At 43.4% G+C, this 27,910-nt stretch overlaps 1 protein-coding gene across 4 annotated transcripts in view; it reads right to left on the bottom strand.

Moving 5' to 3' along the window:
- Positions 1 to 27,910, bottom strand: part of LOC119180381 (DNA-dependent protein kinase catalytic subunit) — a 231,258-nt gene that overhangs the window by 169,907 nt on the left and 33,441 nt on the right. For 2 of the 4 annotated variants that reach the window (XM_075869063.1, XM_075869064.1), the window contains exons 16-33: positions 26,537 to 26,694; positions 24,684 to 24,818; positions 22,926 to 23,020; positions 22,753 to 22,836; positions 22,471 to 22,546; positions 21,141 to 21,317; positions 19,366 to 19,525; positions 18,741 to 18,844; positions 14,531 to 14,729; positions 13,028 to 13,167; positions 11,322 to 11,390; positions 10,043 to 10,150; positions 8,963 to 9,061; positions 6,533 to 6,660; positions 5,983 to 6,077; positions 4,073 to 4,175; positions 3,330 to 3,457; positions 1,684 to 1,753 (exon numbers count right to left, since the gene is read on the bottom strand). In XM_075869063.1, coding sequence (XP_075725178.1) covers positions 1,684 to 1,753; positions 3,330 to 3,457; positions 4,073 to 4,175; positions 5,983 to 6,077; positions 6,533 to 6,660; positions 8,963 to 9,061; positions 10,043 to 10,150; positions 11,322 to 11,390; positions 13,028 to 13,167; positions 14,531 to 14,729; positions 18,741 to 18,844; positions 19,366 to 19,525; positions 21,141 to 21,317; positions 22,471 to 22,546; positions 22,753 to 22,836; positions 22,926 to 23,020; positions 24,684 to 24,818; positions 26,537 to 26,694 — 2,128 coding nt within the window. Of the gene's footprint in view, positions 1 to 1,683; positions 1,754 to 3,329; positions 3,458 to 4,072; positions 4,176 to 5,982; positions 6,078 to 6,532; positions 6,661 to 8,962; positions 9,062 to 10,042; positions 10,151 to 11,321; positions 11,391 to 13,027; positions 13,168 to 14,530; positions 14,730 to 18,740; positions 18,845 to 19,365; positions 19,526 to 21,140; positions 21,318 to 22,470; positions 22,547 to 22,752; positions 22,837 to 22,925; positions 23,021 to 24,683; positions 24,819 to 25,402; positions 25,620 to 26,536; positions 26,695 to 27,910 lie in introns of those variants that run through there. The other 2 variants (XM_075869065.1, XM_037431570.2) reach the window with 2 other exon arrangements.

Here is a 27,910-nt window from a genome sequence, read left to right as displayed (position 1 = left end):
GGAGCCACAGCAGCAACAACGGCCATTGATCAATTTCCCACCAATGGCTCCAAGACTGCAGACATTTTTCGGTTCAATTGCGCCCCACTAGACGACACCACCTGTCCAGTGTAACTACGCGAAAATCAAATTTGCGTAACACTCGCGCCTTTCCCTATAGTAACGTCCGGCGGTTCTTTTTTTCAATAAACAAAACAGAAACGAACAAGCAGCATTTTATTGCATCTCTTGATGCACAAAATGTACAAAAGGTTCTTTATTTAGTGTAGCAAGATCGATTAGTAGTGATTCATTGTAGGCCGTCCGTCTGATGTCATCGGGATCATTTTGAAAATGTCCTACTGCGGGGCTTGTGCTCTTGTGCATTCACCTTAATTTCTCGGTATGTAGGGCACTGCTGTTGATAATATTGTCGCTTTAGATGTTATACATTGAGCTTTCACTTTGACATAAATTGTTACTTGAATTTAGTGTCCCTTTAAGTAGGGCGAGTTGGTGCATACACTTATCCGGGAAAGCACAGCACAAGAAAAAAACGAGGAGGAAGGAACACAGTACACAGGACGAGCGCTGAACTCGACTCGACTTTACTGCGAAAACCACTCACTTGAGGGCATACAATTTTGTGCGTACAGTGCCTTTCCAGTCAAACCTGCCCCACCAGAAAGCAATCTCCAGAACGGAATTCACTATACTCGACTTAACTGCAACGACCACTCACTTGATGGCACACAATCTTATGCGTACAGTGCCTTTCCAGTCAAACCTGCCACATCAGAAAGCAATCTTGAGGACTAATTTTTTTTCATGTCGACTTCGCGGTGCGTTTTAGTGGCCGCCTAAAGCAGCGAAGCGAGTGAATTTCCAATAAGTTTTGCCTCTTTCGCTCCCTTTGATGCCAAGTGTGAACGTGCCTGCATTGAGAGGTGGTGAAAGCATAGAAGTTGAAAAGAAGATCATAGACTCTTTTCAGCAAAAAGTAGTTGACCCCACTAAAGTTCTTGTTCATCTTCATGATCATCTACACTTGTTTTTGATTCATACGAATTAAAAATAATACGAGTATTTTGCATGCTTTCTTTAAATTCGTATCATCGAGATTCTGCTCCATTACACAAGGAACAGCTGCGGGCAGTCCAACGAACCCGCAGTGCAGCAGAGAGACTTCCCCTTTCTGTTCCAAAAGTGGGAGTGGCCCGCTACATACTAAAGCGCGTCCTGGAAGACTTTAATAAAAAAATGTTTTTTTTCATCATGCCACAATCGTTCAGTATCAACAGAAAAATGCCACAGCTGCTGAGTCACTGCGTGAGGAGTTTGAGTAATTTTATTTGCACCCCCGTATACTCCAGCAAAAAGGGGGCATATTAGAGGCGTCTTTCCGACACACATCAATTCTGATGTGACATGTACTTTCCTTGTGCTATTGCCATGTGCACACAGCACATTCTGGTCACAAACAACCTGTGTTCCATCTGTGTGATATAACACTCCTGATAGTAATTTAGCAAGTGCATTGTTTTCGAGAAAGGGAATGAAAGTATGTCAAAAAGTTCATGTTGCATGGTGGGAAGACCCTCTAAGTGCAGGCTTTTTTTTTTCTTGGAATGTACATGGAGTGCAGATGAAAAATAAAGTGATCAAAACAATAAAAGGAAGGGCAGTTGAAGGTGGGTGAGATACCTTTCGAGAAAAAACGAGTTCCCATTGGCCCTGACCAGGTGTGTCATGTAGGATTTGTGGGTTGGAGCACCTGCACAAAAAAAGTTGGAAATCACAAACCAGTTCCCTCATCGTTCAAGGACCTTTCACCAAGCACCATTAGGGAGCATTTGGGGAGCGTGCTTAGCAAGTGCTTTCTAGTGAGCATTTCACTGAAAGATATTTCAAAACTAGTACATGCAAATGTCGATATAACCATCCCGGACATAATGAAATAACGGTTATAACATAGTGAAAGAGGACTAGTCTTGCAATAGACATAGTGTTAGAAATATACCTTTATAACGAATTTTGCATATACTAATGAACTTACTTTCGTGAAAGATGCAACTTTGTTATAATGAGGTTTGAGAGTATAGTATTGAAGGAGTTCAAAGAAACTGAACAGCCCTGCTACCATGACTTCAAAAGGAAGAGCCACTGACAGCGGAGATGCTCGTTTTCTTTGCCTCGACTCTACTAGGCAACTACTTTTCTTGACAGCCCCGTGGAAACTACAGAACCGAAGCGCAAGCCTACTACTGCGCCGAAAAATAGCACTTAAGTTTATCGATAATTTTCCCGTTTGCCTTGCCGAAATAAAGGCTGCTTTACTTATTATGAGACTCAAACAGTTTTGGGAAGTCATAGGTAAAATACAGTCACTCTTCCCTTTGCAAGAATGCCTTCCTCTTTTCTTTACTTTTTTATGTACCACCTTTCCAGTGGGCTTGTTTTTCAAAGTAAACACGGCATTAATGACATAGTGGGTCGGTATGTGTCCACAAAGGCACCGTTTAGTTCCCGAAAAAAGAAAAAAAAGCATGTAGTATATCACTGAAATGTGGACTGAAGCATCGAAACGTTTATCCTCCCGTTCTCATTTTTGATGCATGTAACTTTTTAAACGTGTTAACGATGTGAGTGAGCAAAACAGCAACCAACTGCGACCTGCCATTGTTTCTGTGGAGCAACAGGAATGTGCAAAAGCCACAGCTTCATAGCCTTACTCGACAATCGATTAGCGTAATGGTTTCTCAGACTTGCAGGGACGTATAGCTCAGCGATTCAAAGAAACTGCAACTGGGCATAAAAAGAGAGCTCTGCACAATTAGGCATCCCGCATTGGAGTGAACAGGAAGGAAAGATGCGAAAATTTCAAGGGTTCGTTCTTCTTCATTAGACACAATATCGATAATAACGAACCGACAACACTGCCAAGAAAAGTACAAGGAATGTTATTAGTCATAAATGCTGTGCGACGTGAAGAAAGAAATGCGGAAAAAATAAATAACTATCCGTGGGCAGGAACCGAACCTGCAACCTTTGCATAACGCGTCCAATGAATGCTCTACCAACCGCACTACCACAATGGCTACGCCCCTTTCCCCCCCCCCCCCCCCGTCAACCTTATGGGTACATATGTGCGTTAAACGTGCATTGTCGGACAGGTCATTATTCTAAAATGCCCTGCCTGCCAGCCTGCTCATAACAAAGAAAACGCAAGACTTAAAATTCATGCAGCAGTACTTCTTCGAAGCCCAAGTAGTCTGCAGCCTGTTTCGCGAGTGTGCTGAACAACAAGTGCGAATGTGCTGTACACCCATTTTATGAACTGAATGTACCACCTGGAAGCTTTGGAACGAGAGCCCAGACCAGTTCCATGGACTTGTGGCGGCAGTCGGACTGCGGGCAACTCGTCTGAAAGAGCAGCCACTCCACGGCCATGGACAGTGTGACGGACCTCTTCTCGTCGCTGCGGCGTGAAGCACGAAAATGTACAACTACGTGACCGGAACGCATCGAAAGCCAACAAGCAAGGAAGAACTAAATGTTAGCAAACTTGTCAAGCAAATAAAAACACATTGCTTCAGCTCTCGGGGCACTTCGTACACGTTTGTCTATGCAGCTTGCTTTTGGTAGTTTTCGACTAGTGGTTAAGAAAGAGCACGATACATTGAGGTCTGGATGAACTGAACCTCCTTCGTATTAAACATATCTGCATTCACCTTCACTTTGCAGTGTACTGTAGCATATGATCCCTTTACTGAAGGCACTATCACATATGACAAGTCGTTCAACGTGCCATTTTCAGAAAGCCATGTCAAAAGCACAATTTTTTCAGCTGAAGATGAACCTAATCAAAAACAATATCGCACAGTATTTCTAGCCTGAGATTTGATTCCTTTTTAAATATATAGTTAAAACTAATTAAGACTAATTAGTACAAACACACATATAAGCATATTGTAACATTATGTTGCATTAAAACATTGAGTTGCTCGCGATAATGTTGCGTAAGCTTGACGAATTCACAAGGAGTACCGCAGAGATCGTATCTGAAAGGGTTGAAACCAGGTCGCGAACTCACAACGGCCACCGCCGCTTGGTCTTTGTGTTGCTCAGCAAGCCGCTTTTTGAGCTGATGATTCGCAGCAGCTTGTCCAGCGCTCGGCAGCAAAGTTGTCTTGTGCCTGCCAAAGACCAAAGCAGTGACACCTGTCACAAAACTGACACCCAGACACTTCTGTAACAATGTCGCCTACAATCATGTACCGACCTTCACATTCTCATCCAATGACACACAGATTGTGGTGTAGTTATTCATCTGCACCTAAAGACATTAGGATTTTTTTTAAAGATACCCCCCCCAACACATGCTATTTCCTTACCTTGGAGACACAATCGTTTTATATATTTCTCTGCGATGTATACGACAAGCGAGTCAAACTTGACTAAGCATTTGTTCTCAGTCCTAAAAACAAGGACTACCCTTTTTGACAGCTAGCAAATGTTTCAAAACCCATCATGCCTGAGGAATTCAGAGAACCTGTCTAAACTGACACATTCCAAAGTGGTATGTCACCAATAGTAATGTAGACAGTAACACTTCCCCACTGGTCACGTGACCTGCATGATAGGTAACTAGAGCTATTACCACTACTACTGCTAGTACTACTACTACTATCATTGCACAGTGTACACTAAGATAGCTTCACTGCAATAAGCTACCATTTTAATGAAATGAAATTATAATCTTGTGAAAATAGAGAACGTTAGATTAAGCGAGTCGTAATTTTGGTCAAAAATTTTGAGTCGAATTGGAATAGCACATATATCCCATAATATACAGAAAAACCAGGCTATTTGTCATGAGACTTGTGACCCAACAAACCCGCAAAATACTTTTTGAAATTTGAAATTTTGGCAGAATGCAAGCGATAACTTGTATAATATGTCACATTTTAAAATTTACAATACATAGAGCACATAAGAAAGAATAACGAGCTTTTAAACCTGAAAAAAAAAAAGTGATGAGTCGATGAAAAAGTAAGGTGTCCATTCAACATTAAAACTAGGCTTCACGGCAATAAAGATTTTTCCCAAAGAGGCGTTTTCACTGCTTAACACCCCTGCACTGCAGTGAAACCACCTGCACACACACACACACACACACACACACACACACACACACACACACACACACACACACAAAACAAGTTACATACGCATTACAGCTAAGCCCCTTCATAAGAGGCATGCTTTGGGCAGCAGTTCTTGTCTTTTATATGATATGTCTCTGATAAGCAGGATACCTCGTATGCATTTTCTTATCAACCCGTATTTTAATGTAGGCCCACTGGTGTCTCTTATATCCATTTGTCTCGTATCTGTGTCTCTTGTAAAGGGGTTCGACTGTAATATGCATTTATTTGTTCATTTCGAATACAGTCAAACTTCTTCATAAGAGACAAATGGGTATGAGACATCACTGCACCACATAGGTTGATAAGAAAATGCATTCGAGGTACCCTGCTTATAAGAGACATCTCGTATAAAAGAACGGAAATGCTGCCAAGAGCACGCCTCTTACAAAGGGGTTAAACTGTACTTCGAAATGTCCAACAATTTGAATTCGAATCGAGGCGCATCCAAACACAGTGATATTCATTTGAATGTTCAAGACATTTGAATATTCGCACAAGTCTAGAAATTAGACATTAATTTGCATTTTTCTAGGTTTTCCTTTCAGCGAGAGTTATCCTGCTAACATTGACATGCAACAAACTGTCGTGCTATGCAACAATGCTATGCAATGTCGTGCTATGCAACAAACTAGCACGACATTGTACTATGCCAAGCTCTGTAGCCGTCTTACATTGCTACAAAATGTGGGCAAAATTTGGATTGACCAAGAGCAGTGACAGGCTACAAAATGCAAGTTTTACTGCATCCAGACTGAGGTGAAAGCAATGCAGAAGTGCACAGAATAGAACTTACCAATGGTTTTTTCATCAGCATGAGCAAGTTTCAAACTGTCGACGAAGTAAGCAAGGGTCTCCAAGATGAAGATGTCTACCAGAGACTCCTCCTCCCTGAAATGGGCAAGGTTTCACAAGGGACAATGCAACACTGTTTTTAATGATGATGGTCTTTCTGGGATACTTCTGGCATAACGTAGAAATTTCGGTCTGTCTCTCTGTCACACGATTCAGCCACCTGGCCTGCACATTCAGCAAGTTTAAGCACTTGCTGAATGTGCAGCCATTTTTAACTGGTGGCTGCTTTCACACTTGTAAACAATGTCGATCAAAAAGCAAATGTTACACGTATGTGAAGTGCAACATCAATACGTAAGTATTAGGTGGTGTGTTCCTTTACAAAAAAATACACAAATACATAATTCTAAAGACACTGGTGTTTCTAAGTCAGCGCTGAAAATGCAACGCTATGCACAAAAGAAGGCCGGCAGAAAAATATCGTCTTTCGACGACATTTGCAGTGAGGCAAGCAGATACGCGGCCAATTTTGTAAGAAGCCCCTCACCCACCTGACCAGTGAGTAGATGTTGTTAAAGACAAGGGCAGCTCCGAGGCGCTTCGATGCACTGGGGTGACGGCAGTAGCTGCACAGGCGCCCGAGTACAGACTTCACGTTGGTCGGGCTCTTCTCCAGCTCCTGATAGAGATCATCACCACGATTATCAGCCTGATAACGCCCACTATAGAGCAACAGCCTCTCCCACGTTTCTCCGATCAGCCTGGACCTGTGTTTGGTGCGGGTACAACATGGTCTTAAACTCATCTGCCCACCTAACTTAACGTCTCCCCCCTCTGGAATGCAGTCAGTTACCCAGCCCCTAAACCCTCTCCGATAGTTTCCCAAACATTTCAAGTAAACAAGCGCATCAATGCGGAATGCCGTCGCGATCAACGATGCCATACGCCGCAGCGCTACAGGTAGCGGGCGCGCCACAATTTCAAAAAAACAATAGCTTCTCCTTTCCAGTCCCCACCATTCTCGCCACTGACATGTGTGACATCCCCCGTGAAACTCGATGACGTCACCACTTTCAATGCTTGCGATTTGCCGAACAACAACCGACGACTTCCGGTCACTCTGCAAACAGCTGTTCGCGTGAACCTTGCTGTTCTTGGTCATGTTGCCGCTTGCAAATCGACATCTGCGGCCCGTAAGGCACACAGGGTCCATACCGGCACGATTCGTAGGAGCACAAGCCGGCACGACAGCAACAGGGGTTAGTCAACGATTAGTGCATCCAGATGACACACAAAACACAGTTGACGGCGAGCTGGGGCGTCGGAGTGGCAGATCGCGGCCACCGGAAGCAGGCGCTGTCTCGAACAGCGCGTCAGCGATGACGTATGCCACGCAAGATGAAGAGAGGCCCTCAGCTGACTCAGCGAGGAGGGGCCAAGCAGTTTTGGAAGAGGGTAGCGTAGAAAAGAGGGAAAAAATCAATCGTCGCGTTTCGATCATCAAACGCATATAGCTCTGCTATTACAGCACCATTTTTAAAAATTCTCACGGCTACGTGTTCATTGTAAACTCGAGCATAACTTCCTCACCTCAATTAAATTTTGACCGCTTGGTGGTTTAGGGGCCCTTTAATGACTAGGAGTTATCCTGCCTTCCTGCTACACGCCTTGCCCATGGCCATTTCTTCTTGATTTCCACTAAGATGTCCTAAACATCTGTTTGTTCCCTCACCCACTCTGCTCTCTTCTTGTTCCTCGAAATCCCATCCATCATTTTCCATTCTCTGCAATGGCTATGAGAAATCAATTCAAATCATGGTTTCCAATGGTGCAAATCAAACGAAAGTACAAGAGGAGCATACTGGATAAGTGTTGCTTGCAACCAAATTTAATTGTGCAGCAACACCAAATATACAAGGTGTCGTTTCGGACTGCATTTTTATGAAAATCCTGTGACAGTTAGGCACTTTTGTTTACAGTGAGTCACTCTACGTCAAGGTGGAAATATAGGCTGCAGCCAAAGTGACACCGAAGTGATTGATTAACAAAAGCCTGATAGCTAACCTTCTAATTAATTACTTGGAGGCAGCTGTTTATAGAGAAAAGTTGTAGGCCACCACGATTTCAGGCATGCTCATTTTTATAAACTAGTAGGGCTTGATTCTGAGCAGGTTACGATACTGTTGCTAAATGGTGAAAATTCACTAAGTGGAGCTTCCCATCCTTATAAATTGAAACAAAAAAATTATGGTATTTTTTACAGTGAGAATGACCATGGTTATGAACAAATTAATATGGAGACTGTTCAAAGTTCTGTAGCAAACACACACTGTAGCAAACACACACTGTAGCAAACACACACACATCTCTACAAATCCTAGTAATTGTGTCGCAGCTTTTTGTAAGCTAGTTAGGTAAAAAAATTGCAAACAATTTTTTTCCCGGCAACAATTACAGTCAAATTTTAAAAATTCGTTCCAATTTTACAGTTTATAAATCATGCACATGAACAAATGAACTGTTAAGATACAGGGTTCTACCAAGCTCTTTTTCTTACAATGCATTGATGCTAGACCAAAAATTTTAATGACCTCAGCCAGCCGAATTTCACGGGCCTGTTTAAATGCAACCAACATACTACACTTAGACCTAAATATAACGAACCCGGATATAACAAAATACCGAAATACTGGTTATAATGAAGTAAACAAAAAATAGTTTTACAATAGACACTGCATTAGGAATAAACTTATATAATGAGAATTTCCAGATATAACTAACTTATTTTTTATATGTCGGGTCTAACGTCCCAAATCCAAAGTTATTTTTGTGTAATATGCCACTTTGTGAAAAGAAGGTATGAGTGTACCACAAGCGTTCAATCTGCAATCACAGCCAAGTATTCAAGTTTACGGGCCATGGCCCATGGCACCCAGCCTGAAAGACCTTGTAGTCTGCGGCATCCAAAAAAGATCGCTCACTTTTGAAGAGGACTGTTTGATGCTCCATGCCACAAATTCTTTCAGGCACTGCGCGGCAAAGTCGCGCACCGTTGTCTCCTGCGACTGCGTGACTGTGTCCTGCAGTGTGCACCAACGTAACATGTAGTAAGCATGGGCCAATGTTTAAGGGTTTCGAACATTCAAACTAATATTACAGGGCACAATTCATTTTGCACAGCATTAAGCTGCTTCAAAGTTTGAAGCTGCATTCTAAATGAACTAACAAACACACATTGGGCGATAACTACACTGAAAAGATAATTTTACTGCAGTGTCAGAGTATTATGCCATCAAACCACTTATAAAAAAAGTGTGCATTGCTGCAAAGCCACACTTTAAAAGTAAAGGTACATATTACCATCATTTATTTAGTTATCAAGAAAATTTTTTTACCTTTCTAACTTCTTTATTTTAAACACGATTTCTAAACTTTAAAGGTAAATTATTTGGGGGTACATTATATATAATCACTAGGTATAGAAAGTAAAAGTATTTTACCACATAAAGTAAAACGTAAAGTATTTAATAGTAGCGAGCTGCACCTGGCTAATGTTACAATTTTGCCACTATTCAAAGATGCCTCCGCTCACTTTGGACTGAAAAGTGACATTTACACAGGCCTAATTCCAATTTGCAAAAATATTGCTAACATTTGTACGGTCAAGACAAAAAAGCTCCTTTTTCTTTGTAACATGCAATAAATATACCTTTCTATTTGATTCAAACTATTCAACCAGATCACTATCCACTTCGAATTTCCTTCAAACCTCAAATTTACTGCACTCAAAGCGAATTCGGATATAACAAATTATTGGTTATAAAGAAGTGACCAGCAGCTTTGTCATAGATACAGCGAAACAAATATAGATTTATAATAAGTTTTCAGACATAAATATGTATTTTTGTGGCAGATATGACTTTGTTCTAATAAGTTCTGAGTGTACTTGCCCATCTCTACGGCAAAGCTTAATCCGTTTATACTCTGTCTGCTTTATCAAGCTACCTACTGCTTCATCAATGCCAGTAACTCAAAAACGAAGCCCGAAAGGTCCCTCTCACCCAAAGGCATTCGACGATGGCTGCACTTTCCTGACTACCTCGAGTTGACTTGCTGCTAAACCAGTGCATCAGCTGCAATGTCAGGGGCTTGAAAAGATTCTGTGTAACCTGAGAAAAAGACCGAGATGAAAGTAAACAATATCAATTTAACCAGCAGTTTTTCTTCAGCACACTCAGGAAAATTAAGTGACGGAAAAAAGAAAAAAAAAACCTTCAAGGACACTCGAGCTCTGTCTTTAAGAGAAGAACGCGATCGCATAATCGGCACCCGTGTGCATTGCCTTCATCCATGCTGCAAGGAAAAGAATGTTTTCGCGCGTAACACTGGCCATTTAAAACTATCCCAGAATGCCTACTGAATGTATAGTTGCCAAGGCCCAATATGCCATAGTTGTTCTTTTTTTTTACTTGGTGAAGTAGCCACTACTGGTCCGTAAGGTAAAATGCGCACTGGCGCAGCTGCATATTTTGTAGTAGGTGGGCAGCTTAAAACCACCCACTTATTGCTCCATTAATATGTTTCGACACCAGGTGCCACTTTATGCTTCTGCCATGAAATATTACGTGCATTAAGGAGACTCCTATTAACATGACATTCCCCCGCCGCGGTGGTCAAGTGGCTAAGGTACTCGGCTGCTGACCTGCAGGTCGCGGGATTGAGTCCCGGCTGCGGCGGCTGCATTTTCAATGGAGGCAAAAATGCTGTAAGCCCATGTGCTCAGATTTCGGTGCACGTTAAAGAACCCCAGGTGGTCGAAATTTCCGGAGTCCTCCACTATGGCGTCTCTCATAATCATACGGTGGTTTTGGGACATTAAACCCCACATATCAATCATATATTTTATATGAATGTTTTCTAAAGCAGTTCCAAGCAATGACGTGGCTGTGTGGTAGATCACCTGCTTGCCACGCAGATGGCATGGGTTGCATTCTCAGTTCAAACCGAAAATTTTTATTATGCATACTTTATTCGCATTTTTCTCGACTTTTCAGTCGCGGACAAGATGACGATTTTTCACTGACAACCTACAATGCCGACACTAACACTAACACTATTAACACTAACGCTGATGCATTAACGCTAACGCTAGTTCTAGGTCTGTGCAGTCTGAGTAAACAGCAGAGCCGACAAGTGAGTGCTGCCGCCCGGTGAATGTAGATGTTTTATCACTTTCTTTCAAGTTTTCATTTTTCACTGCCCCATGATATCGCCACACCAATGCACCATAATTCTACACAAAATGTACGCAAGTTCATACTTATGTTAAAACTAACTCACCTGGTCTGGGTCACAGGACAAGTGAAGCAGCTCGGGAAACAGGTGCTGGTACAGATGAACCATGGGACACTGCGAGACGAGAGGTCAATCCAGCACAGCGGTCAGTTTGAAAGTGTTCAAAACTTGTAACTGTGCAGGTGGCTATGACTATGCGACTTGCTTACAAGCTCAAAGGTGTTGCATAGATTCTCTACACAGCAGATATGAGCAATTATAAAGATCTCTGCACTGCGTAGCAGTGGAAACGAAAAAATTGCCTTTGAGAAGTCGGGGTCATGCACACTAGAAGCAATACACAAGAAACGAGAGTGCATTATCAACAAGACCAATTTTTATATTTGGCTGTCAGCAGAAGCAGATGTGGTGAAAGTTGAGGAGGAACGTCCCGACTTAATTAAAGGGGTGGTGCCATTATATTTATGGCTTGCATGTTCTTTGCAGCAAGTGTTTCTTATAGTAGCTCCGAGAAGCATGATACGCCAACGAAGATTCATTTATCGCTAAATAGTTTAATATCACCTTATTTATGTGAACAACTTTCCGTTTCGATTTCTGGGCGCCGAGTCAGCCAACGAGTAGCACTGTAGGTGGTTTAGTCACATGACCATACAAAGCTTTCATGCTGAGTATTGCCTACTCTTGCACACAAGTGCTACACAAGCACCTGGAAAACAAATGTGCCGTCACAAACTTGCAAAACAAAAACGCGGTTACCTGCAGAAGCCGCGATGCTTTGCCGCTACGTACGTAGACGAGGTACGGAGGTCACTCACCTCACTATGATCTGGTGTGACGTCACTACAACTTTCTCTGCCCTTCCTGTAGAGCTATGTCAATGGTGGACGTGCTCACGATGGGCAACAATCGGGAGAACGAGAATTTAGGTACACTTTAAAAGTCGGTTAAGATATATTCTAAATGTTTTCTGTGTCCGATTATTTGCATGGAGTGTCCTTGCATGCAGAGGAGACCCACGAAAAGTTTATTATAGCCTCGAAATCAGGTGGCACCACCTGCCAGAACTTCACGTACCTTTTGAATGCACTGACATAATGGGCAGCAATGAGATATGTCAGTACGAATTTTTCAAGGGCAAAAGCTTTAAAAGCAGCACACATATGAGGCTGCCCACAGCGCCAAGAATACTAGTGAGACAAAAAATATAAATGGGTGATGAACAACGTCATCTTCACCACAGGCACTAGAGTTGCGTAGATACTGATAACAACAGAGAGATAAAATAAAGTCAGCGCGTGAAGGCTCTCTCCATCCAACCCGTTTTAGTACTTCATAAGCAACCCTAAGGAGTTTCTTTTCTTTCTGCTGACTCGTAAACACAAGCTTATCAGTACCCCCAGTGACCAAACATGAAAACTCTAAGGTCCTTCAACTTGAAAAAAAAAAAAAAGCCACCACAAGATTGCTTGAAGATGTCCATGGACTTATAGCAGCAAAACTTTGGCGAGCAGTGCCATTTATAACTCTCAAACCTCGATATAACCAACCTGCACATTACAAAATATCTGTTATAATGCAGTAAATGAAAAATAATCTTGGATTAAATATAGTGTTACAATATACATTTACAAAAAATTTTACGATATAACAAACTGATTTTCTTTTGTGATTCAATTTTGTTACAATACCTAATAATGCCACAGTAAAGTGTTCGTTCCAGAGTGCTACAATCATACTAAGACATGTACCTTGGCTCTTCTCTCTGTGTTTTGAACACCCGTGCCCACTGCATAGAGAACTAGGGCATGAAGGAGCTCACAGGCGGCAACTTTTGTCTGGCGGTTACCAGCAAAGCGGGCCAGCTCAACCACACGTGGCAGGAAGCCATCTTCGAGAGAAACGGGAAAAAAAAACTGTGAAAACCAGCACATAATGAAGCCAGCGAATGTATAAAGCAGGGGCCTTAAACTCGTGTAAACTAGCAGGCTGCAATACTGAAATTCAGTCCGACAGGGGCTGTGACAATGAAAAAAGGTCGGAGTGGGTGTGCAAGAGGGTATTTGAAGAAAATGTCCCAAAAAGTTGACATTTGAAGGAATGTCTTTCCCACATGCAAGGTATGGGTCATATCTGACAGGGTTGTGATGTAAGTCTCGAGAAATATATTGAATCGACACAATCTGCAGAATGGCTGAAGTACTGAAATAGAATTTTTGTGCTATGCTGATGTCTCGAAACATAGTGACCGCATGAGATGCCCCAGAAAAAAATTCATGACGCCATTCCTGTATGAATACGCGCGAAATAAAGTAAGAGCCATTTAGCTAAGTCACAAAAGTTTATTTCTTATGATGCCGTGGACCGCTTGAGAAAGGTCAGTGGGCCGCATGCAGTCCGTCAGCCGTGTGTTTGAAATCCCTGTTAAAAGGGATGTTTAATTACACTGTTGTAATAAGCATATAGTAGCAATCGTGATATAGAATTTTAGTGAAGTGGACAAAAGGGCAACTTACCGTCGGCAGGCTCCAAACCTGCAATCTTTGAATAGTGTGCCTGATGCTCTACCAAATGAGCTATGGCAGTGGTTGTCCTCTTGTCCCCTTTATCGGCTATTGTGCATTCAAACCTGACAATGTTAGTCAGTGCCCCTTGTAGCCATGATGGCAACTGTGCGACAGTCTTTCTTTGCAAGCTGGCATCACATGCGAGCGGACAGCTGACTAATAAGCCCTCGCGTACTACTTGAAGGTATTAAGTCTGCTAGAATGAGACTTTTGCTATGAATGAATGAATGATAGAAGACAATTTTGAGGGCTCCTTTTTTGACACATCCTTAAGAACACCACTACATAATAAAGCCAAGGAAGGTATGCAGGAAGTTAACTGCTCTGTGTTTTAGTAATTGACATAGAAGTGAAGAAAGCAAGTGGATGGAAAGACAACTCCTCTTGTGGGGCCCGAACTTGCAACCTTGGGATAAGGCGTAGAAAAATGTGGCACATTTTAGAAGCTATTTAAGCACATTTGCTTGTGTGGCCAACAGGACAGATGAGGGCCAGAAGCTTGATGAAAGGTTTCTATAATGCTGCCATATAAAATTCCCGCATTTATGGTTGTTTTGCAATGCATCTAGTCGCGTGCCAGACGTGAAGTTCTGCACAGAGGTTGCTCCAGATCTACACAATTTGAATGTCAAACACTAAACCTTTAACCTTTAAGTGATTGAAATTTGGTTTTAAAGCGACCAGTACCGAAAGAGATGTCAATCTTGGCGTCCGGAAACGGCACGGCAAAGAGCAGGTGCTCCTTTGTCTCGGGGTCCCACGTCAGAGCAGCAGCAAGTGTCTCCTTCTCCAAGTCGGCCATAAGAAACGCTCGTCGTTCACCATTAAGGCTTCCCAAGAAGTCGAGGATCTTGCGTCGCAGCGCCTCAAGTTCCGTTTCTTGGAGCTGGGACATAGAAACACAAATGCATGAGCATTGAGGAAGGCCATACTTTTGCAATCCGTATTAGTGAGTCTTGGAGTAGCGGAAAGATGCAGGCGCATTGACTTAGCGCTATCGTGGGTGTCGTATGTACGTCACACTGTGAATGTGCCGACAGTAAATTTTGAGGGAGCTCTTACACACATGTGCTGCTTTTCGAATTTGACATGCACTGGTAACGCATGCAAGAAGAGCTGCGTGTTGTAGAACTTGCTGTCAATCTAGCTGGTAACTGGTCGTAGTGAAGTAAGCAGGTGAAAATGTTTACTCACTCCTTGATATACACACCCACACATGTTCTTGAGCGTATGCATAAAGGCATGCTCACACCAAACGCGGAGGTGCAAGTGGCCTGGAAGATCCATGGTAGCTGATGCGGATTATTTGTAACAGCAGAAAACCTGTGGTTGCTTGCCCGGAACACTGCTTGACTAATTTTCTCCCCACAAAAAAGTTGGCCGCTCTTTCTGCAGCCAATCAAGACAGACGGTTCCCTTCATTGAGAGATGGTATATTTTTTTTTCTGTCTTTTGGTGATCGGAAAATAGACTGAATTATGTAAAGTTCGAGACTGTTTCAAATTGTTGAAGCTGAGACCTGCCAAATTATTCCTATTATCCCAAATTCGTATCAACCAAGAACAATCTAAAGCTGGTTATGAAGATGAGCCAGAACTTTCTTGGGGTCGACTACTTCTTCCATGATGTTTATGATGTTCTTTTGAACTTTCCTGCTTTCACCGCCTCTCAATAAACGGCTGCAGTTTTCTCACTCTTGCTGCTGGCACTCAAAGCGCGCTTGCACTTGGCATCAAAGGGAGGGAAAGCGGAAAAAATAAATAATTCCATTAAGCCCATTTCCTGAGCATTAAAATTGGTAAAATGTTCTAGTTGTGTGTACAAAGCACTGAGAAGAAACGGTTTATATCTGTACAATTGTTTTGGGAGATACGCCAGCAGAAACGATTAGAGCGGATGCACCGGCAGCGGCGGCGACAGATTCAGCGTTCAGTGCAAAAGCAAGACATGTTAGGGTATGCCGACTCACTGCTGCTGCACCTTCTTCTACTTCTGGTCTTCTCAGCGAACGTAATCCAAACCAGGCTCTCGATGAACGCATCCTTGCCAAGGCTGTGAGTTTTGCTGTGCAGCGCGGGTAGTTTACGACTGCGCCAATGCAAGCCCCCGCCAACGCCTTTTTCGCCACGTTGAATTTGTGGCTCGTTGTTTACTTAGAAGTGTGGCAGCTTGGGCTAGTTGGTATGGCATGACGATAGTTATAGCGCGAGAACAAAACGACGACACAGAGACAAGAAGGACACGAAAGACAAGTCTTTCGTGTCCTTCTTGTCTCTGTGTCGCCGTTTTGTTCTCGCGCTATAACTATCGTCGTTGTTTACATCACATGGTTTAAGAGCTAGTGCAACCAGTGTGTACCCAATGCCGTGAAGCAAAATAGCGATCTGCTGTGGCATGGCAGAAAGATTGGTCTCCGACCAATTTCTCTCACAGCGTGGTTTTCTAGCAACTTATAGTTGGCGAAGTGAGGAAAAATCATGTGAGTTTTGCTGCGTTCACTCCCTTCGAGGCCAGGTGTTAACAGGCCTTGCTCCTGCAGACAAGCCATGTTGCGCTGTTCGCATGCAGCTGTCAATGAAGCATTCGTATCATCCGCGGTGGCTGGGGAAATCATTCCCATAATCGTTCGGCTTACTTTCTACAGTTGTAGTCCATCCGAAGCAACCTGAAAATTTGTATCATCGCGAAAGTCGCATAAACCGTAATTGTATCATTGAGATTCTGCTGTATTTTCTCAGCCTCTCCTCTTTTTTCAAGTTCTGTGGATGCCCAACTGATGTTCGACTGATTCCCTTCGAGTCCAGAGTTCCATATATGCCTTGTAACATCGATATATAAGAACATCTGAAAGTTTGTGTGATTGCTGCATTTATCATCATCGCCACGTTGAAACTAGCGTTTTTTTCGATTCAATAAATTTGCGATTGTAGCAGAGCCTGAAAAGCAGCTTTGCCGTAATGCGAGAGTGTAATGGGATGAAGCATATTGAAAATCTGAAAGGGCTACTGTTAATCTGATGACTGTATTTGTCTTCTGCCGGGAGTTCGAATAGTAACATCCTACTGCGAACCTAATTGTATAGCAAACACTATTAGAAAAATCTTAATTTTGAATATTGCCACGCCCCTACTTTATATACAGTGAAATCCCTTCATAAGAGGCATGCTCTGAGCAGCAATCCCCACCTTTTATAGGGGATGTCTCTTATAACCAGGGTACCTCGTATACATTTTCTTACCAACCCGTATTTTACAAAGAACACACTGGTGTTTTTTACAACCATTTGTCTCTTATATCAGTGCCTCTTACAAAGGGGTTACACTGTAGAATAACTTATTACACCAATGTCACAATTTGCCATGTCTATGTTCAAGGCTTGTGTCAATGGTGAATTTTTGGTGCAAAGCGAATTCGAAGCGAATAGCGACTTTGGTAGAATAATTTCGAATTGAATATATACCACATATTATAGAGAAAAATGGGCATATTTGTCACTACCTAACAAACCTGCAAAATATTTTTACACGACATCGGGAACGAGAGAGCATCAGGTAGACGACGAAGACGATGAATGCGATCGCACTCGTGTTGTTGCTGTTGTACATCCATCTTGGCCGCAACTGCCTCCGACTCTCCCTGTATATTTTGTAAATATATTTATTACATTCATTCTCTCACCCCCGTGACGATATATTGTTATGGTTAAAGTCGAAGGATGTTTATTTGCAGGGCGAGATTGATGGTTGGGTAATAATGGTGTCGGTATCTCCACCAGTTCACCTCTTCCTCCTCTTCTCCTCTCTCGGCTCATACCCATTGCAATATTTAAAAAGTTAAGACAAGGCCTGTGCAAATACAACGAGCCTTGCAGCAAGTTACACCTGGTGATTCTCGGGAGAGCTGAGTGTTCTCAGTGTGGGTGTCCGGTTTGAGAGCGTCTTCCCCGCTAAAGGCAGGCAGAATATTGCTATGCCTACCGGTCTAACAGCACGGCATGGTGGACCCGACGAACCAGCTATTGCGGACTGTGGCCCTTTGGTAGGGCTTCCTGCTTCCTTCGGCCAGTGGACGACCAGGCAGCGGTGACGGGGCCTTTGCAGCTGTGGACAGTCCCATGCTGTGACCAAGCGTGTGATGTGCTGGGCCTCTTTACGACGTCGAGGTGCACCTACCGTAAAACCTGCTATGTGGTGAGTGTCTCTGTGTTGTGGTGGACAGTGTTGCGCCTACGGAGACGAACTACGGCCACTTCAGGAAGCAGCGCCACTGCAGCCCTTTGGTGACCTCTTCGGACGGCGGATGAGCTGTCATAACCGGAAATACAAGGAACCGGCATGCAAGGGACGCTCATCGGCGTACCTGCCATACGCTGTCCGCGTTCCACAGGAACGCGGGAAATTTCTTGGCGCACTGCGAGGAACGTGCATCAGCAGGCCTGCTGTACGCAGTCGGCATCTAGCGCGTGCACGGGCGGCTATAAAAGGAGCGTGTCGGGAGTGCGCTGGGCTCTCTCTCTGGACTTCGCTGGCCCGCTCGTCTCGAGTGCGCTCTGGGCCCTTGTGACAGAAAGGCGCATCAGTACGCTCTCGTTGCAATGTACTTCTCTTACAAATATGTAAATTAAATGCATCTTCTACTTGTTCGTGAGACGCGTCGCAAGAGTCGTCCTTCGCCGGATCCTGGGTGGCAGCGTCGACCCCTACCCAGGCATATCATACCGCATTATTCGTTTGAATATTCGAAGCATATTTGTACAAGCCTACTATGTTCTTATACACAACAATGCACTGTATCCCTGTTGGTAACAATTCAAGTTCTGCGGTCTACCAACGTTCTTTGTGACAGCAGCGTAGCATAGCAAAACAATCCATAAAATCGATCAGTTGCTGGACTGTACCTTTTCCTGCTCTCTTTTCTTCTTGAAAAGCATTTTCAATGGGATCTTGTGCGCAGCCCGAGGCCTGGGCAGCTTTATGTCCGCAGACGGGTCCGTGAACAAACCTGCACGGCATTTGGGTATATACTCCTACTCTCGACTTTTCTATATACATTTAAGAGCCATAGGGGAAATGCAGAAAAAAACTTGCATGACATTAAGGCTTGTGGACACAAAGTCCACAAGCCCATTGTTTGGGCGACCACTTAACTATAATAGTTATGCTTAAGTTGACCTTAGCTACACTAAGAGAAAAACAAACAAGCATAGTAGTAAAAAAAAATTACCCCGCAGTAGGTCAACATGACAATCTCGCTCGCTCCCACCTTTTAGACTGCAGCAGCTGAGAGATAGTTGGCAAAATTACCTTATTATTTCCAAAAACTCATTGTATCAAGTATTCCCTCCATACTAAGGACACACTAATAAAACCTCGAAACCACATAAAGTATATTTCTGTCTTATTTTATGAGGTATTAAAACTTTTCCTTTCACAATTTGTCAAAGTAGGAGACCTCAACTAAACCATATCAAATTTGGGAGTGTAGGTGAGCAAACTTCGTTAAAAAAAATGATAGAAACTTGCCTGATCGTGTGCCTAGCGAGAGGTAAGGACACAGCCCTGGCAGGACCTTCCGGAGGCAGTCATCTGGCATGTCTGCTGGGAGCTGTTTTTCCCATCGCTGAAGCGTGTCCAGCGTGGACTTGGCCAGTGGGAGGAAGCTCAGACCCTGCTGCAAGGCCATCTATAGAGAAAACGTCGTGCACTGTTTCATGAACTGAAGCAAACACGGGATTAAGTTGCAGTTTTTTTTTATGGTAAGTATGCAGACTCTCAATAATTCAAGCTTTTGGATAATTCAAACATATCTTACATTTTAGATTGGCCCATTAAGTGTGCAATGTATTTTAAGGTTGCTAATTCAAACTGCTCCATTGCAGGAGTTTGATTAACTCAAACTTTTTGCCCATCTATACCGGAAAATATCTGCCACCTTAGTTGCTTCAAGCTGAAGATCTGCGTTCTTATGTTACTAACAGTCGCCAAACAAAATGCAGGCCTACGCAGAAAGCACAACACAGTCCAGGGAAAGCTGAAAAAGCAGCATTTCTAGAGCCCGCTGTAAACTCTCTCGGGGCTACTATTATGTACAAATACACTTGTAAGGTAATAAATGCAGCACAGATCATAAGTTGCGACATATTTGTAAGGCATTACATTTACTTCGTTAATGCTGTGGTTGATGACGGCAAAAAATTATGACTCAGTTTTTTGTAATGGGCTGCAAGCATTCAACGACCACTCATAACACGATTTGAATTATGTGATGTCTGGTGGTTATTTTAGTGTGGTTTCTTTCTGACATGAAGCTTATACAAGGTCTTCTTGTGAAGGAGTTTCAAGCACTGGTATGGCTGTGTGGTAAAATACTAGGCAATCACGATGAGGGCCCAGGTTCGAACCCCATACCATCTTGCATCTTTTTTTCTTATTTCATGCGATAGTGGTTATGGACACTGGTGGTGGCGGCAACGGACACCTACCGCGCCAAAAACAGCTATTGTAACCTTGTAACAGCTTTCGCTGTAACAAAACTGACTGCCTGCCTAAAACTAGCCAAACTGGGTGCACCCACGATGCCATACTGACTGCAAAGGAACAAGGTAAAACCAAGATGGCCTGGCCTTGGTTTTTCGTATGCCAAACACATATTTAAAGTCACTTTTGCTGAAGTACAGTGGAGTAATGTGTAAAAGCGTCCCGTGGCTAGAAACACACCACTAGATGTCATGAAACACAGCACCTTTGTCCTTCAACTACGCACCCATGCGCAGGCTCTATAATAGCAAGTACCAGTATGATCACTGACGTCTAAAAAACAACTTCGCTGGCAGTCATGCAGAACAGTCTCCAATGTTGCCGGAGACTGTCCTGCATGATTGCTGGAAAGAATAACAACAAAACACTAGTCCGTATGTCACCACGAACCATGTTTTTATAATTCAATTAAAATCCTGGGGTCCCTCAATAAGTGATTTATAGAGCTCCTATTTTAAAAAATAAGGCCACATCATTAAAATGACAAAAAAAACGGCAAGACATGAGCACATACCAACATCTTTTATATCCCCGTTAATTGAATACTATGAGCTCTTTTACTTCAACGAATTGACTAGCCCATGACGACCAAAAAGGAAAGGGCAAGAGGACATGAGCACATGGCGTCATTTTTTATATCCCCGTCAATTGAATACTATGAGCACTTTTACTCGAACGAATCGACTAGCCCAAAAGTAAGTACTCCTGGCATTGATTGTGTAGCATACAAATAAATTATTCAGGGTACATCAAGCAGTGACCTTAAGAGCAGGCACACGCGTAATGATCTGCTCCTGAGCAGCGGGGCTCGGAGCGCGAAGCACCAACTCCAGGCACGACGCCAGCAGGTCGTCCTTGAACTGTTGCAGACGGCCCATGGTTTCCTGGACAAAGCTCGACACCAGGCACAGGCAGGTAGTAGATTCGCTCGAACCACTCTGAAAACACAATGCAGTTAACCTCATTCTACAACCAGGTGCGCATCTTCTTTGAAAGGACTGACAACCAATAATAAATTTCGAGATTGTATAGGTTAGCCGTAATTTGTGCAGCCTATCCAGTACGGGCCACTGTGCAGACTGCCACATAAAGTTATCATAAAGAGCTATGTGCCACAGAAATTGGGTAAACACCACAACTCGCAAATTCTAAAAAGGAAGGAGGCAACGACTGGCCCAACAAGTTGCTGCGAAGCAACAGCGGCAAACTAAAGATTTTGTGTATATGTACAAGATAATACTACAGAACAGAAAAGGCGATGGTGGTTCGGAGAAGACGTTGAAACCGTGAGAGGCCTACGGCAAAAACGACGTGCCCATGTCTGAGACTGTCTGTGGTTTAACATGAACATGTCTGCGCTGAAAATCAACGTAGAAACGACCAAGCATTCCTTAGCTATAACCTAACAACGACTTAGAAACAAGCTAAAAGCAATTTGCGTCAGCTAGCTAAGGCCTAGAAGAACCTGAAAGCAACAGATGAATCTCCAGAACTGTCCAGTTACACTGTTTCTAGGCTTGCACAACTTGGTGCTAACTTCGACTTTTTTTCTTCATATGGAAATTTATATGGACACTCAGTGGGTATTTGTCATCGCAACCATGTTCTTTATAAAGTTCGAACCGATAACATCAGGACGCGCATTCAATGTTTTAACTGCTACTAGAGGCACGTGTGCGCTGGAGACGAACGTGGCTGAAGCAGATACAAACCGAGCTGGCTATCTCAGTAACACGAAGGGCGTATGCGATCACATTGCATCACACGCGAGGCCTCTTGTCGATTGCTCTCAAGCCGAGAGGAAATGTTCCGTGCCAAAGCTGCGTAGAAGCACCAACACATGAAACATTGGTAGACTGAACACTGTTTCGATTGGTTAACCAATTTAACGCTTGCCAGTGTTGCCAGCACGCCTGTAGCCCCTTCGACCACAGGCGGTATGTTGCACCTGATGTGTGTGTGATGCACTGTGTGTGCATCACACACACACATTGCAAAAAGAAATGAAACGTACTGCTTCCGGAAACTGATCAAGGTAACTAAACTCACCATGAAAGATTGGCTTCAAACACCTAAATGACCAACACTTACCTGAAAGTACGACGACTTTTCACAGATCTGGAAGCAAACAGCCAGTGCCTTGTAAAACCCACTGACCAGAGGGTAGCTGCGACAAAGTGATTACACGATTTCGCTGCTTCAACAAGTCGCTCACAAAAGTATAGGAAGTGCAGTCTGAATGGGAACAAAAGTCCTGCACATCATTGAGTAACTTTAAGCATACTAATGCATTCAATGTGCTAGCCAGTCTTCATTGCACTGGGTTCGCAGAGACGAACTGAAGATGGAAGATTCGAGAAGAATGCTGCTTACCGAGAGGAGTATTCCACAAACTTTTTAATCATGACGAAGGCCCACTTCGTAAAGTATTCAGTGTGCTTCCACAAGAAAGTGTCCCTGAAGAATGCAAACGAAAATTTGATAGAGGTCAGACAACTCATCTCTCTGTAGGCAAACTTGCAACCCTTTTGCAATGGGTTCTTTACCTGAAAAAGTCAATCAAGTTGATGAAGATGTTGAAGTCCTTTGGGCACTCGGCGTCGACACCGCACGTAGGGTCAGACATGTTTGCGCCAGTTTCCTGGTGAAAGTGACCAATGTAAACGAAATGTTTAGCTAAAGACATGTGAGAAAATCGAGCAAGCATCAAAGAGTGCTTCATCTTTAACTTTTCTGCATTAAAAAATGATCTAGTCCCTCTAAACACAAGACGAACACTGTCATCAAAGTGCCCTAAACAGTTTCGTTGCATGTTAGAATTGTATCTATCCAAGAAACAAGATTTCAATAATGAATTGCACCCACGAACCAGTTTTGAATTCTATAGTACATTCGAACCCCTTTATGAGAAATCTGATGTGAGAGACAAATAGATGTGACACACCAGTGTGCCATGATAGAAATGGAGGTTGATAAAAAATTCACATGCTTTACATAGCTTATATGAGTCACCACATATAATAAAAGACAAGAATTGCTCCCCAGTGCATGCCTCTTATAAAGGGGTTCAAGTGTATACTATGCAAGGTGAAAATGTCGAGACGTCACAACACTCGGCCGCCTTGACATCACTGTGGCTTCTGTACAGGCCCTCAGCCAAACTAAGTATGTGCAGTAACTTTCGCCCATTTTGCTGTGACCAGTGTCACCACAGCTAGCCCTCTGTTCTCGCTAAACAAAGATGGCAAATTCTGCTTTCTGTCATCACGCCACGATAATGTTGATGATTCCATGTAAGTAACTCTTAGGTCAACTTGAACATTATGATAAGGTATCAAAGTAAAAGATATGCGAGTGTTAGGAAGAAGATAAAGGACAACATGGAAAAATTCAGCCAGCTCCGCCTGGCACGCACAGATGAAACAGCAAAGCTGGTGGTGTGCAGTGGAATCAAATGAGGCGAAATGAAGCGGGTGAATGAGTTGGGTGAAGCGGCACATAACCGCAGTGGGATTCACCCGCTTCCCGTGGGTAAATCCCACTACAATTGACACTCAAACCTCATTTGAATGAAGTAGCATCACAAATGAACATAAGTTTGCTGAATTGAAAAATTCATTATACAGCAGCACTTGGACCTCGATGTCACGAACTGGATATCACGAAATATTCGTTATAATGAAGTAAATGAAAAATAGCCTTGAAATAGATATAGGCTTAGAAATAAATCTTTATAACAAATTTTTGGATATAACGAACTTAATTGCGGGTAAGATGCAACTTCGCTATAATGAGGTTTGGGTGCATATTCTTGGCACTATATCTATTGCAAGACTGTTCATTTATTTCATTATAACCATTATTTCGTTATATCTGGATTTGTTATATCGAGGTTAGTGTATGATGGTCCCCAGACACCAAGAACACCTTCACTGTTAAAAAAAGGAAGTGATGGTGCACTGAAGTGATGGGAGGGTAAGGAGGAAGGAAAGGAGGAAGGGGAGAGGGGTAAACCATGGAGTGATCGTGCACAGTTCAGCGTAGCAAAGGATTGGAAAGAGAAGCATGAGTGAGGGGGAGTAGTGCGAGAATTTGGCAGAGGAAAAGAAGAGAGAGAAATGTAGAAAGATATATGCAAAAAATAAATAAAAGAAACATGAAGAAAAAGATAATGTAGGAAGACAACAGAACCCAATCTGCATTCGCAATGCGTTGGTGCTTACTTTCCAGCTTCGCTGTTCATTCAGTTTGCATGGACGTGGGAATGACTAATTTTTCTTTGAAATAACAGGAAGACTACTCACACCTTCAGCATTCGACTGCTTGACCGACAAGTTCAACTTGGATACCATGGAAAGAATAGCGCTGAGGAGGGCGTCGTAGACGTTGCACACAAAGGTGCTTCGTGCATCCGCGGTGATCTGCATCGCGTTCAGCTCCTGCATAAATGTAATGAAAGCAAATAACGCAGCAGATGGTTGCTTTTCACGTTTTACCGAGGTCAGAGCTCTGTCTTACATCTTTAGATGTAAAATGTATTAAATAAATTCAGTACAACTCTGTGAATGCTGCTGAGGGTAGTATTACGGTACGTAAACACAATTATTAAACATTAGAACCAGGGTAAAGCCATACCAGCAGAAGACTTAAGCAATAACTAAAGCTTTGAATTTATTTGCTGCAAAATCAGATGCCCACAGAGTAGGTTGGGTTTCTGAGCTGCTTCTTGAGGAAGTGACAGTAAACATTCCATGTATACATAAGGCACGATGCAAGGCGGAACATAGTGCAACACAGTGCTACAAGTACAACAGCTTCGAAAAAAATGCTACAAAATCATCCTCGCATTGCAGCAATGGTCAATTCATAATTTATTTTTTGTTCTGTGGTGAGACTAATGCTGAAAACCAGGGGGCTTCGAAACTTGACACTAACAACATGGCTACTAATGTGAAGGGGATCGATACATAGGCACAGTAGGTGCACGTATGCAATTTGTTTAGAAAATACTACAGTCGCCGACCGATTTTCCGGACTCCAAAAATTCGGACTTGTTGGATATTCCGGACTTCATAAATGCACCGTCAGGGATCCCATAGAGCTAATGCATTGTTTCGACCGATTTTTCGGGCGAATTTGCCCCTGAAAGTTCGATTTTTCGGACTAAATCGCTCGTTTTGTGCCACGCCCCAAGCCATTGTGAACGCCGCCATGTTGAATTTTCCGTCGGCTTGGCTAAGCTTGGTCTTCAGATGCCTTTCTTGCCTCAGAGATTGGAATGCGCACGCCATATTTTAAGTTTCGGAGGCCGTGTTTGCTTTTTAAAAGACGCGGTGATGGATGCCGTTTTTTCGTCTTCGGTCAGCACTATCGTCATCACATCGCACGGGGAAGAGGCGAAAGAAGAATTCTTTTATCGTCGTTGCAGCTTTTTTCAGTCGCCATTCTGCACGTGTTGTGTCGCGTAGCGTCGAGACGTTGTGTGCTTCGCAGCGGCTATCTGCGGCATCGAATTTTGTGTTCTCGGTGCCATGGCTCCGCCATCTGTGCCATCGCGGGAGCCAGGTGGTGTGAAGAAGCGTGGGAAGTATACGACCCTGACGATGGAGAAGAAAGCTGCCATAATCAAGCTAATAGAGAGTGGACGTTCGCAGCTAGATGTCGCCGGATGACGGTCGACGCCGGATGGCGGTCGTCGTCGTCGTCGGATGACGACAACGACGACCGCCCGCAGCCGTCGGCGGCGGAGATCGCCAACGCGGTGACAATTTTGTTGAGCGTTTACGGCGACGATGTCGCCTTGGCGCAAATACGGGCAAACCAAATTGCCTCCAAGCGTAGTTTGAGGCAAGGCAGCATCAAGGACTTTTTTAAAACCTGCCTGATGCAATAAACTTCAGATTTTTGGCGAAAACAAATTTTTCGGACTGTTCGATTTTTCGTACTTTTTTTCGGTCCCCGCCAGGTCCGAAAAATCGGTCGGCGACTGTATTTAAGAGTGTTCAGGGACGAAAATATTGACAGCAAATATTAGGAAACACATACATGGGCACTTGTGTTCATCTACTGAAAGTTCATATACTAAACACCCCACATGACATGTCATGCCAACTATGTAAAAGTTGAACCCTCATTGTTAGGGAGTCTGCACACTCGCCTGAACGTTCACTGCTTCCAGAAGATAGCTCCACAAAAGGTTGTAGCGACGGTAGGTGATCCTCTGAAGCTTGCCAGAGAAGCCATCATCGTCCTCTTCACTTGCCTCAACGTCGGCCACTATTGAGTGGGAGCAAGTTCTTGCAAGTCCTTGATAAACTGAAAAACAAAAACCGATTCAAACCATTAGACCATACCTCCAAGTCGCCATAGATACCCAATTCTAGCAGGCATAAAAAAGTAAGCACATAAATTTCAGATGCTTTACACATCAAGCCCAACATGTGACGGCAGTGTCAGCAACAGATTGCCATTAAGGTAAACTTCTCGGCTATTGTGATACCAGAGGATGACAGAACACATTTTATGCATAGGCTAGCGATAACAAGCACCTTTTCAGTACAAAAGCTAATTCAAAAAAGACCATAACTTACATAAATTTATAGTGGCAAATGAGTTATACAATATCTTTCTATTGTCTCAGATGTGCACACTCACTGCCAGTTCATACTGGCAGTGAGTATGCATACCTCCAGTACGCACTAACAGTGTGTTTGCCTAAGCAGTGGGCCGAACTTTTATATGAAATTGTCGAGGAGTCCTTTTAAAAGTTTAGAGTGTACTAGGCCCGTATTCACAAACCAACCTTATCTTAAAGCTGGAAGGCACCCATTCATAAGGAAGAGAAAGGATGAGAAAAAGTCCCAGCGCTTTCCAGAAACTCTCCTTATTTGTTTCTAAAGCAGCCTTACATAAAGTGGCGATGTCTTCACGAGGAATGAAACTGCGGGGCTACGCGGTTTTGCGTAGCCGCGCTCCAATGAGTTGAGCAGTGGCATCAATCCAAGAGGCGAGTCGTTGCACTTCATCAAGCCATGTCTCGACGTTTTGTCTCGGAGATCCCTCAAAGTGCTGAATCGAGGCTGACAGGTCGGGCAACGTTGTAACAACCATTGAAGGTCGGAGCCATTGCTGCATCAATGCCGCGAGCACTTGAATAGTAACGGCATCCAATGAAATGTTAGCGGCCAACGGCGTTTGGTCCGGCGTTGGAGTCCACTCATGGTTAGTTTCGATGTTGTGTAGATGCCGAACAAGATCGTCTTTAGGGCCGGTGGTTTCCAGATTGCATCTCTCCAGTTTTTCTCGAAGAAGCTCGACACTCAGGCGTAACAGTGTGGCTTTGTCAGATTCACTCCAGTTAATTCCGGGCAGTCTGAAATCTCGGTGTGGCGACGACTGACTAGAAACAAGCGCCGAAGTAAGCTATGAGTCGTCAGAAGAGTTCGGGCAACATTGAAGGCTGAGCGGGATTAGCTGCATTGCAAAGGTTCAGATAGTGTTCTAGCTAGGATTGGCCCCTACGAATGCGGCA

Source organism: Rhipicephalus microplus, chromosome 7, assembly GCF_043290135.1.
Source record: "Rhipicephalus microplus isolate Deutch F79 chromosome 7, USDA_Rmic, whole genome shotgun sequence".
Taxonomy (NCBI): domain Eukaryota; kingdom Metazoa; phylum Arthropoda; class Arachnida; order Ixodida; family Ixodidae; genus Rhipicephalus; species Rhipicephalus microplus.
The sequence above is the reverse complement of the archived record's forward strand: the minus strand, read 5'-3'. Positions and strand labels throughout refer to the sequence as shown.